This window comes from Kryptolebias marmoratus, linkage group LG13 (genome assembly GCF_001649575.2).
Source record: "Kryptolebias marmoratus isolate JLee-2015 linkage group LG13, ASM164957v2, whole genome shotgun sequence".
Taxonomy (NCBI): Eukaryota; Metazoa; Chordata; class Actinopteri; order Cyprinodontiformes; family Rivulidae; genus Kryptolebias; species Kryptolebias marmoratus.
Window position 1 is genome coordinate 8,419,862 of NC_051442.1, and position 12,950 is coordinate 8,432,811.

At 41.2% G+C, this 12,950-nt stretch overlaps 1 protein-coding gene across 3 annotated transcripts in view; it reads right to left on the reverse strand.

Moving 5' to 3' along the window:
* Positions 1-5,454, reverse strand: part of cpeb4b (cytoplasmic polyadenylation element binding protein 4b) — a 28,730-nt gene extending 23,276 nt beyond the window's left edge. For 2 of the 3 annotated variants that reach the window (XM_017421348.3, XM_017421346.3), the window contains exons 1-2: positions 5,003-5,453; positions 2,098-3,329 (exon numbers count right to left, since the gene is read on the reverse strand). In XM_017421348.3, the coding sequence (XP_017276837.1) occupies positions 2,098-3,282 (1,185 nt within the window). In that variant the 5' untranslated portion in view covers positions 3,283-3,329; positions 5,003-5,453. Of the gene's footprint in view, positions 1-2,097; positions 3,330-5,002 lie in introns of all 3 variants that reach the window. The other variant, XM_017421345.3, reaches the window with a different exon arrangement.
* Positions 5,455-12,950: the final 7,496 nt, after the last annotated feature.

A 12,950-nucleotide genomic window follows, 5' to 3' on the forward strand; every position in this document is an offset into this window, starting at 1 on the left:
CACACAAGTAACAGCGAACCTTCGTGTTTCTTGTCAGCCGTCAGCCTGCTGAGCTCGCTGAAGAAACTCTGTGGCAACTTCTTGGTAAATCTGAGTGCACGTATATTTGGAAGGCGCCTTTTATTAATCTTTACGTAACGTAACAGCTCGAGCCCCTCCGTTTGTCTGTATGCAGCTCAACAGTTGCGATACTGTTTGTAAACTGCTTTCCTGAGAATAGCTTGCTTAGAAGGATTGCAAAGGCATTAGATATTGCAACACAAACCACTCAGGTGGCAGCGGTGCCAGAGGAGACCTCCCTCTGCCTGTGTGTCCGTACTTTTAGACTGGAGGGGCTGATCTAATGTCAAAGTGTGTGTCATTCACCATACACTAAAAGAGGAGGACTGACTCACTGCGCTGGACACACCATCTACGGTTACAAAAAAAAAAATCCTATCAAGAATAGCCAAAAAATCCAAGAAGCTTAACCAATGATTTGCAGTATGAGTGTGTAACATACAGACCTTTAGACAGAGCCCCTGTTGTTTCTTTTGACAGTATCAGAGGATTCTCTGAAGATGGCTAATGCCGACAAACACACTCAACAACAAAATGGAACAGCAATCTGATTTTAAGAGTGTTTTATAGTTTTTATCCAGTTGTAAAAGATCTAGCTATTAATTGGTACAAAAATAGTTATGAGCATCCTTCTCACTAAAAGGTTGTTTTTTGTTTGAGTAACAATAAAGAACAGAATAGTTGTTTTTGCGAGATAACTTGCAGGAAAATACTCAAGACAAGTCGAGACATGTCAGTATAAGGTTCTTTCTATATAACCTGTGAAGTACCGTGACACATTTATAGTAAATAGAGGAGGCAAGAAACACGTAAAAGTCTCAACAGGCATTGCTTTTGGCCATTTTAAAAGGTGTTGCTTCGCCTGTACAGTTAAATTTAGCTACTGTCAGCTCATTCATACAAGCTGGAAACAAAGGAAACCAATCATTCAGACAATGTGACCCTTTTCCTCCTTAGCCAAGTACTTATGACTGACCCTAAATTAATTTGAAGACAAAGGCTGTCAGTAGGCAAGGAAACATTTTACAAAAGTAAAAGACAAAGGATAAACTACAGTTCATAAAGAAACCACTCTTCATGACATTTTGCCCAGCTGAGCCTATCTATGGAAACCTGACTCATTTCACCCCCCACTTCCTTCAAACGACCAATATGATCAATCACGAGACTGATCAATAAAATTAATCACCATGAATTTCCATCTCTGTGCTTCCACTAAGTCGTTCCATCATGCCTGGTTCCTACATGTGATAATAAAATTAGCTGCACCATCTCATTGAGTGTGGCTCCAGCTTTGAAAATTACACTACAAATAGAACAGCTTTTTTTTTTTTTTTTTTAAATGGGATTGTTAGGCTATGACAACCATGACCTAGTCAATTAATGACACAATAATACAACAAGGCATTAGGCCCGATTTCAACAACTAAAATAGACTGATAACCTTTAGGTAAAAAGAGCCAGGAATAAGGCTCAGTCCTTATGACAATGCTTTCTTGCTCACTGTTTTATCTTAGCCTTTGTTTTATTTCACCCCTGAACATTTTCCTTGGTACCTCTGCCCCCCCATTTCTAACCACACACCCCTCCTCCATTTTTCTCTCTTCCTCACCCCCCCCCCATCCCCTCTACCTCCGCTCCCTCTTTCAATCAGCTCCCAAACGTGGCACACACCGCTGTCGTCACAGAGCTGTGTTAGTCACACCACAAGGGACGTACAGCTGTGAGAGTACAGGGTCCAATGACAGATTCAACACAGTAACAAATGAAATGCGTAAATCCACCCATCCCATTTCTAAAAATAGCAACAATGCCACATAGCATAATAATATTAATAGCTAACATACTGACACCTTGACATTTAGCAAATGAGGCTACCAGCTGCCCCTGTTGATAGAGTCACATCTAAACACATATGTTACAAACACATTCGTAGGCACTCAAGCTTTGGGAAAAAAAAACAGTAAATTGTGTTACTGCTTTTTAAAAGTAAGTAAGTTTATGAGAAATTGATGAAACAGTCACATACAAACTGACCTGAAAGGGGAAAATGCTATCACGGCCCACACCATCATCAATCCAGGATTTGGGGTTGAAGCCAGCCTGATTATTTCGGGGATACTTCTGGGACGCCACGTGGTTGTTGGGGAAGGTCTTCTTCAGCGGGGAAATAGAATTAATAGGGGTCATTCCTCCATTCAGCCCACGACGATAATCTCTGCCCTGAGATCCGCCCCAGCCACCTCCACCACTACCGTAGCCTCCTCCGGGACTCCACGAAGTGGACGAGCCGGGGGAAGGAGAGGGGCTCTGGTAGCTGGCTGGACCCCAGGGGGACGGGGGCTTGTTTAAGCTGTTGGACAAATGTGGCAACTGACTGAAAGCCGGGTTCCTGTGCGGGAAGGGTGGTGGAGGATGGGGCGAGGCCGGGGAGCGTCGATGCTGCTGGTGTTGACTGTGGGGGTGCTGGAAGTGAGGGTGTGGCGGCGGAGCGGGGTGGTGCTGGGACAAGGCGGCTGGTCCAATCTGGGGGGAGAAATTCCCACCAAAGCCCGGACTAACATGGTGCGAGAAGTTCTGGAACAGCAGTGGCCCGTTGTTGGCAGAGGCCGGGTTGAAAAAGCTGACATCCTCATTGATGATTGTTGACGGCGCAGGCGGGATGGCAGCTGACCAGTTGTTGAAGCCAGTGAGAGATGACGAGGTTGTGCTGGACTGCACCGGGCCAGTTCCCCCTAGACCAGACGTCTCCTGATAATCAAAGCTCGTCAGAACAGGTGACTCAAGACGAAGCTGCTTCTCCTTTCCGTTACTGCTTTCGGAGGTACCGTTCTCCGTCTTGGCTTCATCTGACCGGGCTTTTTCCAGTTCTGAAATTATCCCACCGCCACTCCCACCCTCCTGGTGACTCCCAGGAGACAATTGCTGCTGCTTTTCTTGTGTTTCTTGCATTTCCTGTTGCTGCTGTGCTTTGGGCTTCTCTGTCACCCCCAGGATTTCGTCTTGCACGCTGTTGTGGGTGGCAGAGGCAGGGAAAAGCCAGGGAGAGCCTCCTGTGGTGCCATTCCCTGTGGCTGTGGTGCTGTTTATGAACGCAGCCGGGCTCTGAGACACATTTTGGTGGTGGTGTGGGGGCTGCAGATGCGGGTGGATTCGGACCGGGAAAGCCGACTTGTTGCCAGTGTTGTTTTGAACTAGGACTCCGAACCCGTAATCCCCCATTTGTTTTCTCCCCCCAGAACAAATGCTATCCCCTGAGCTCTTTGGTCCTATTGAGAGAAGAGCAAACAGGATGGTACACAGGTTAGTATTCAGCTCTTCTCATTGCCCTTTTGATAAAGGGATTTGAAAACTACCAGGTGGTAGACATCAACACATGAAAAGGTCTTTTTGTTAACCTACTAGGTCCATAATTGAAAAAAAAAACAATTGTCTACACAGAATGTTACTGATTATTTACTATGCATTAGCTACTTTTACAATACAATTTTTATAATAAATGTTTTGAACTGGGGAATAAAGCTGAAAGGTCCAATGTAGGAGATATTAGAAATCAAGTATTTTGTCCATGCTGTGGGATTATTGGGATACAAAAATTGCTTCTGGGTATTCTCTGACAGGAGCTAACAACAACTCATATTGTAAAGTATCAATATTGTGACAAAATTCAGTCATCTGTCTAAAATAACTTCAAAATCTGCAAATGTGCCAAATCATCTAGTGTAATAGGTTGCAAACCTATAAAAAGGTTTGTCAGTTCATCTGAAAACTATAGCCAACTTGTTAGCACTCTAACCATCTGCTAAGATTAGCATAAAGCTTACTGTTACATTGTTGTTTGTCTGATAGCCCCCTCAAAATCTACAAATATTCACAGATTAGGTTAAATTTCCATTTTTCACATCACGGATAGTTTCATCCTCAGGGTTTCTGGGTGTCTACTCCAATAGAAACCCAGCTAAATAAGGTGGCACACAATTACTGGAGGTTACTCATATTTAAAACGTAACAAATCCACTGTTCAGCTGTACATATAAAGCCGTTTGATTCCCAAAAACAACAACTTTCTGTAACCCTCCCAATTGGTTTCCAAACGTTCGATATTGTATTATAATTACGGGGTTTTAAAAGTGGTAATTATTGTCACCAACTGAGCATATATTCATCACATCTAATTGCAATGTCATTTATTTTAATACCTGTATTTACTCACCAACGCTAGGTGCATTTAAATAACTCCAAGAGATACAATAATCCCAAATTATGGTCATAAACAGCTTATCGTGACACTGGATCCATTTGTCTAGAATATTCTGTACAACTGGAAAGAAACAAACAAAAAAAAAAGAAAAAAAACATGGAGTCAACGTTACATCTTTTGCTAATTATAACCCCGTGACGTTGCAGGTTTGTAAGTCCACAGCTGAGCTCCTGGCAGGAACACTGCTGTGTCGAGCAGAGGCTCCATTTGGAGACGTTTTTTAAAAGGCAAATTTAGCTGACAAGACGTGGAACGGTAACGACGAGGACACCGACACGTAAAAACACCGACGAACGCGGAGAACGTCGACCGCAAACCGACTTAACGTTCGGAAATAAAAGCCCCGACCTTCTATTTGACAGCTGTCAGCAGTCCGTCGAAGAGAAATCAGAGATAAGTTTGCTCTGACGGAAATGTGCCGCATTAAAATAATAATATTAATAATAAATAAATAAATAAATAAGCCGGGAGTTATTTTTTTTCCTCACCATTTCATTTTTCCCCCACAATCGACGCAGTCAGCGACAGGTCTGTAGTTAATATTAACAAAAGCTGACCAGCTAACTTTCCCATCCGTTGCTAACGTTAGCCAGCTAGCTGTTAACGGTTAGCAGGAATGCTAGCTCTCCGGACAGCCTGGATAAAGGCGAGTGAAGAAAAAAAATACAATAACATTTTCACCTTCCGATCACCGCCTTCGACCTCGGCGATGTCTTTTTGTCGAGATCCTTCTCTCGGACTGGCAGCGAGATGGTGTCCTTGAAGCAAAGGCAGGCAAAGCTTTTCAGAGGCGATTTAATAGCTGACTCGTACAGTGCAGTCGGTCAGCTTTTTTTCTCTCCCTTCTCCTGACGTGTCCTGCCTCTCAATGACACAGCTCTCTGCTTTGCGTCTGATATGGACTCTATCATCCAGCAGCTTTGTTAACGTGGCAAGGGTGCGTTTCCCTTTTTTTATCCGTTTACGAGCCGTATTCGATCGGTTTCATTGTCCGTTTGATTTCAGGATCTTTTCTCGCTTGCTGTCTCTCCTACAGAACCAGCCGATCCCTCTGTGTGTGCGTGTGTGTGTGTGTGTTTCTCGGGCTGCCCCTCTCTCCTGGAACCGACCGTGGCCGAATGACAGCGAGAGATCAGCCGAGGCACACTTCCGCTTCTGGCGCCGCCCCTCTCCAGTGTGGCCACGCCCCCACGGAGGCACACCTCGATATGTGATTGGGCCAGGCGGCCGGTAACCACGCCCGGTTTTCTCCATCATTTAACAGCCATGCACCAATAACACCACCCCCCAATGCCATCCATAAGTACGGCCAAACCTCCTCCCCGGCTCGGTCCTGTCCTTTCACGATGCAGCCGGTAAAGCAGGTCGTGAGAAAAATGAGTAGCCCCCTCCTCCACCCACGTATCCACCCCCCACCAATGGATGGAAAATCCTCAGAAAACGAGCATCCCTGTCCCAGGCTTTTTCCATCTGATCATCTGATGCTCGTTTGTTGTTAAGATGGAAATGGATCAGGTGATGCTTTCTTGGGTTTCGCTGTTTAAAATGCTATCATCATTATCATCATCATCATCACGTCATGTTTACTGGTCATTCGGTTTCCTGTGTTTCGCCTCAATCCCAAATGTTGGTCCATTGTGTCGCCTTTAAAGAAAGAAGCACGACGTCTTAGAGCTTTACTCAAACATGGTTTCATTATTATTATTTATGGTTCAAAACACTGAAGGTTACATGCCAGCCACCCCACGGGAAGATTGGTAGTTTGACCCCTGGTTTCTCTGGTCCACATGTCAAAGGGGGTTTGGTTAAAATACTGGACCTATGTATTAAGGTGATGATAATGCTCTTTCAAAAAGCTGTCAATAGTTGGTACATTTAGTACAGAGTGTGGAGCAAAAGTCTTCATCCAGGCTAGTACGAATGGCTAGATAAACGAGGTCCGGTTCTTTATTCTATTTCAGACTTATAAAACAAGTCTTTCCCAAATACAACATACTGATATGAAAGAAAGCCACATTAGCTAATAATAGACATCTGCACTTTTGCATTAGGAGGGCATTTGATTAGTTTGTTGCTGTTTTCTCGACACAAACACAGACGCTGTTTGGTTGAGAAAACAGTGACGAACTAAAATGGTGTCTTCTGCATTTTGCTACTTGTAGCTTTTAGCTAGGATTTAGCTTCTTTTAGCTTTTAGGCAGCATTTGCTTCTCCTATCTTTGAGCTAGTGTTCTGGTTCTTTTCGCTTTATCACCTCAGTTTCAGCAAAGTCACTCTCACTCACTCAGTGCTCAGCATTTTCTCAGAAAAATCCATTTCTCCAGTTTTTCGCAGCGCTTGCTAGCTTTTAGCTACTAAATGCTTTCATAAGGTAATATAGGCCTGTTACGTTAACCTTTTACCTGAAATTTCACCAAAACAGCAAACAGTTCTGTTGTATGAATAAGTGAGGAATATATTATCGAAGAACAGTATTGATCCCTTTCAGTTTTACAAAACATGAGATTCCTGTGTCTGCGTATCTCGACTCCCCCTCCTTATCTGCCTCCCTGTCCTCCTCTTCTTCCCGTGTCCTTCTCTCCTGTATGGTTGTTATCACGGCGAGGTCATCAAACAGCTCTGACTCTGTCAGTCTCACCGGCTCTCATCAGGCAGCGTTACATGCAGCCGCAAATGGTTATCTAATAAATCTGTCACTTCAAGTCCAGCTGGGAGGGAGTGATAAATTGGAAAATCTGTGGAATTCTGCATTATTAAGTACGAGCAGTAAGGGTGAGTAGGCAATATAGGAGCAGATTAGAGTAATCTGATAAAAAAAAAAATACATTACAGATGTCTCATAATAATACATTTTTTAGCTTGCAAATCATTGATGGTGATGCAATCCTGCACTTATATAAATATGTCTTGAAGGAATGCATATCGCCCAAGACTGAGATCGGGGCTGTCAAACTCAGTTACACAAAGAGGCCAAAATTAAGAACTTGGTCTTTGCCAAGGGCCGATTTGATCAATATTTATTGAAAACATACATAAATTAACCCTGGTTTTGGTTTTATGTCAAGTTATTCATATAGAAATATCAAATACATTTCGCCAGTTACATATTATATAGAATTTAGAGCAAACATGCTTTGGTAAACAAAGAAAAATAGATTGAACTTAAAAAGACACACCATTAGCATTAATTTATTGTGCCTTCTTATGAATTTTCCTGCATTAAAACAACTAAAAAGCTCTCAACAAAAATCCGAACATACAGCTACCAACATTTAACTCTGAAACAAGAAGAAAATACAGAAAAACACATTATATATTAAAGCAGACTCGTTGTTATGCAGATTAACTCAAGTCAGATATCTGATATTGTTTCTTAACTGCATGTTTGTCAGAAAGAGTTTGATCGGTCCCATTTGATGCTCTCTGTTGTCCTTTTCAAGTCAAAATCAAAGATTACAGAGAAATTAAAACCTAATTTTCTTGGCTTCAAAGCAACCTTCACAGGAAGACTTCACTAAACAAAACAAGAAGCGACAGAGACTCTATCTGTTCCAGACTGGAAGGCCTGATCTAATAATACTTATATGTTATTTTGGGGACCAGATAAAATGTTACCAGGGGCCGGATTTGGCCCGCAGGCCTGGAGTTTGACACATTTCTTAACATATTCATCTTATGAATCCTACTTTACCTTTCAGGGTTGACGTATTCTGTGTGTTTATTCACGGTTTTCCCTCCATTTATCACTTCACGTTTTCCTCTCCTTACAATAAATATAAACAAGTTTTTTTTTCCCATCATTTTATGTTGAGGAATGATAAAATTATGGCCATTTTGGTCAAACACTGAAAAAATATTATCTAATGCAATATTATAAATCTCACACTATCTGTTGGCACTCAGAGTTTGTGTTGTGAGTTACGGTCAGCAACTACCACACCAGATTCATTCATTTGAAAAGTCATCTTCAAACTATGCATTTTTTTTTTTTTTTGTGGAGACTATGGTTGATTACCTGTGGTGACCATCTTAAACTAGACAGACTCCAGAAGTTAATCAGTTGTAGATTCACATCTAAGAATTACTTTCTGAAATTTGCTTTGAAATTCGTCCAGTGGTTGAGGGGATATTTGGCTAACAGACAAATATCAGAGGGTTGACTCCAACAATTAATGCAAAGGTCTTAAGCAAAGATGTTGTGCAATGAGTTGCACTCAAAGCACATGATGGAGATGAGTTTCGGCTATTACCACACCAAAGTTGAGCTCAATTTATGCAAAATAGGCTGAATTACAACCATTTTCTGGTTTTTCTAAGATCAGCTGGGTGTGGGGACCATCTTGAATTAGGTTGATGCCAGAAATTAACCAATCATAGACATCAATCTAGTGATTTCTTTCTGAAATTTTCATTAAAATCTGTCTGCTCAAGAGGCATCTTGCTAACTGTACAAACAAATGAACACATGCAGACATATAAACACACAGACAGGCAAAACATTGAAACATGATGAACCCAATTGTTTTGGTTTTTTATTAGATTGGTAACAAGCATAACCCCCAATATCTGCAGGAAATCAAACAATTTCATTGTCCCTACTGGGCATTTGGCAACAGCGGTTTTAAAATTAAGGGTGCAAAAAGAACAATTAATTTGTCTTTTGATTGTGAAATGATTATAGGTTTATTTTTTTCTTTCAACTGCTCCGGGCGAATCCAATTCAGTAGTGGTGTGTGTTTTTATTACGCGGATAAAAGTAATTTCTACACACGACCTTCGTCTCCTTTTTAATCTTCATTCTGCTCCACAAACAGCCTGTTTCGAGCCGGGTTTTATTCATGCACTGGAGGGCGAGGATCAGCAGGAGGAAGGAGTGATGTTTGAAAGTCCTAAATGTGCTCCAGCGTTGCAGCGCTGTTTGCACAGGATGCAGTATTCCTCTCACAGTGGGGTGGATGATTAGGCAGAGTGCTCGGCGCTGTAAATGGATTTCTAGGACAGAATAACCGGTCTTACTGGCCTCACTCAGGAGACAACACCCTTTCCTGCTACTGTCACTTTCTCCGTATTTATTAATTTATTTACTCTTCTACAAACCTTGTTTTTGTTTTTTTTAGGTCAAAATTTCCATAACCAGCTGAACTAACAAAGCTGAAGGGGAAACAACACATATTTATGATAAAATGATGAGATCTTTATCTCCGTTTTCACATATTTGGCCTAAAATTTTACCTCTGAGATGTGGGATTAATCATTCTATAAATTGCTAACAGCCAGTTTTGCCATGTGCTCGCTATCTGGCAGCGTTTCTTCTTCCTTTTTTTTGTGCTCTGTCATAGCCAAGAGTGGATCGGTATTATGAATAAAACATTAGATCCATTAAAAAATTAATCGCTTCTACCTTAGGCATAATTATGGTGCAATTCCTCCCAGAGAGCACAAGTGTGTTTATGAGCACAAGTGTGCAGTTGTGGGTAAGGCAGATGGGCACGTGGTGAGCTCAAACTGTCGATGATTTCTGTCTTAAAAATCTCATGTGGACGAGAGTTCTGATCCGTGGAGAGAGATGAGCCAATTTAAAATAAAGATGGCATCTGGGAAGCTCTTTTTTTTCTGACCTGACAGTAATTTAATTTGTGCAAACTACGGAGGTGTTTCCATGTGCTGTTTGAACAACGCAACACAGGCGTGGAAGACGCGTGTCTCTGTCCCATGAAATATTCAGACATGTTAAATGCAGCTGACAAAACGACGTGAGTATACCCCCGGGATTTTCTTTGGGGGGCAAGGGACCTCTGGTGATGAGGTGAAAAGGTGGGGGTAAGATCATATTGATCTATTGTAAGAAACATGCATAAGATAAGGATGAAGATGGAGTGTAAAGGAATAGATCAAAGTTCAAGGGTATGAATAAACGATATCTAAAATGATATACATCTATGATTAAATAATAGTATATATATACATTTTAAAAAATCTAAATAAGAAATATTGCTGCTACTATTGCAACTCTCTATAGATCTCTGTAAATAATCGTGCAGAGCTACACTGATGTCAATATAAAGGTAAGTTGTTTCAAGATGGCAACGTTTACTTTGGTCAATTCCACTCGGACTAGCCATTAGCTCGTCAATCTGGTCTAAATAAAGCTCTCTTCCTCCAAACTGAGGGTATTCAGGGAGCTATTTACAGCAGGTAAGACATTGATTATGTGAATGCTAAATTAACATGTTTTCCTGTTTGTTTGTTTTTTATGTTTTTTGCAAATGTTGTGCCATCTTAACCACTCATATGTAAATTGTTTTAACTCATTCCAGAAATGGGTGATATGACTTTTTTTTTTTTCATTTTTATACTTTTCAAAAGAGTTCAAATCATTTACAAATATTTTTCCCACAGAAATGCAATGAGATCTCTTCGGTTCCTTCAAAAACATTGTTTTTTTTTCAAATCTGCTTCAGCGTACTCATGTTATTTTTGTCTGTTTGTGCTACTTTAAGTTTTAAATAGCACTCTGCTAATTTTAGCCTTTAGCGAGCATTTTGCAACTTTTAGCTTCAAGCTATCCTTTAGCTGTTATAAGCCAGTCTTTTGCTAGTTTTTAGCTAGTGTTTTGGTACTTTTCGCTGTAACAACTCAGTTTCAGCAAGCGTCGGCAGTCGTTCAGCAGTCTGCATTCAAACTGCAGTTTCTCTAGCTGCTCATAGTTTCTCCATATAACATCACTTGAAAATATTTGAACTACTGTTTTAAACATCATCCATTTCCCCGTCTTATGAAACAGCTCATCTCGTCAGTATTTTGTTTTGTGTTTTTTTTTTTTTTTCCGGCAGCCTCAACCCTCTTGCTTCCTTCCTCTGTCTAGTGTATTTTGCACTGTTGTGCTCCCCCTGGGGACCTTATACTAATTAAACCTAAGAGGTCTTTCTGGTTAGCGGGCCTGGATGACTGTTTGAAAAAGACACATGGACTGTGTGCATGCATGTGTGCATTTTTGTGCGTGTGTGTGTGTGCCACAAAGGCCAGGCTGATTTCATGACTCCACTGGGTACAGCAGGGATAATAAATTACAAGGGAGCAGCAGCTGGGGGTCTGTGATGCAAGTGTCAATGTGTATGTGGTTGGGTTGTGGGGACCTAAATCTGTTTACACAGTCTAATTAAGGGGACTCCATCATCCTTTTGGGGGCAAAAAGCAAGTCCTCATGACATAAATTGTTAATTCATTTAAGGTGGAGACATGTTTTAAGCCTACAGAAGGTTAGAGCGAGGGTTATAGTTTTGGTTATTTCCTCCAGGAAATGATTGTAAGTCAATGCATTGGCCTCTGAAATTATGGAAACATGTCTGTGTGTGTCCGTACATGCTCTGTGAGTGCACACACTAGATTCAGCTAATATGTGCTTAGGTGGATTGACATAGAAATGAAAAAAAATATTGCAATCAAAAGATATCTTGTGATTTATTGGGATAGTTTGGATCCTTTTAAGCTGGGTTCTGTGAAAAGGTTATAAACAGTTATCTTCTCTGTTGTAGACAGCTCTTTGAAGAACCTCAGATTGGAGAAACAGAGTTTATTCTGACTGGAGTGACAAGCTAACGGCTAGTTTTAGCAAAGCAAAGATTAAAGTGGATTGCTGCTGTTTTATAACAAGTCCACTCTCAAAGATTTCATCGCAGTTCATGACAGTGTTACTGTGTAAACCTTTACACCACGCTCAGTTTGGCATCACATGGTTATATCACCAGAAATATATTCCTGCAGCAAGCGCCCCAAGCTGCCATAGTGTTACAGCTAGAAGCTGCTGCTGACATTTACATTTGCAAATGACCAAAGACTTCTATGTAAATAACCGTGTAACGTGAGACTAACAGCAGCGTGAAGATTTATGAAACAGTGTTCACGCGCAATGCTATGAATTCTTTTAGATCCCTCTCTGACCCTTATTGGCCCAGCGGTGGAGGTTCTACCACGAAGAGTGCCCTGGGTGAGCCCCTCATTCTGCAGCTCCCCCCCCCCATCATTTGCAGTTGTCACAACGCCAACCTCCACACACAAAAATAAACACCTTATACTGCACTGGGCGGTGAGGCGTATCGCTCCTATCGAAAACCACCTCTGCTCTTCAGTCCTGTAAGAATTCAACTCTGCGTCATGATCGTAGTGTTTTTGTGTTTGGTTTATAGGTTGGGTTTATGTTTTATACATCACCTTTATCAGCTCATTCAAGAGATGGATGCTATGACTTTTTTTGTTGTTGTAATTTTTATACTTTGCCAAATATTTACCTTCATTTAGAAATATTTTCCCTGTAGAAATACATTGAGATCTTTTTAGTTCCTTCAGAAACATTGTTCTTTAAAATCTCTTTTTGGGCAACTATTAGACAGTGTTTTCCTACTTTGGGCTTTTAGCTAGCATTTTGCTCCTTTTAGCTATTGTTCTGCTTTTTTTAGTTTTAACACGTTATTTTCAGATTCTTCAGCATTTGTATATTTTCTTGTTTTCAGCATGTTTACCCGTCCAAAGGAGGTCCATTGTTTCCCTCAGTCATCCCTACCTCCAGGTAATCATTCAGTCGTTCATTTGCTCATTAGCCTCACCTGCCCTGACTCAGTAATCACCCCTC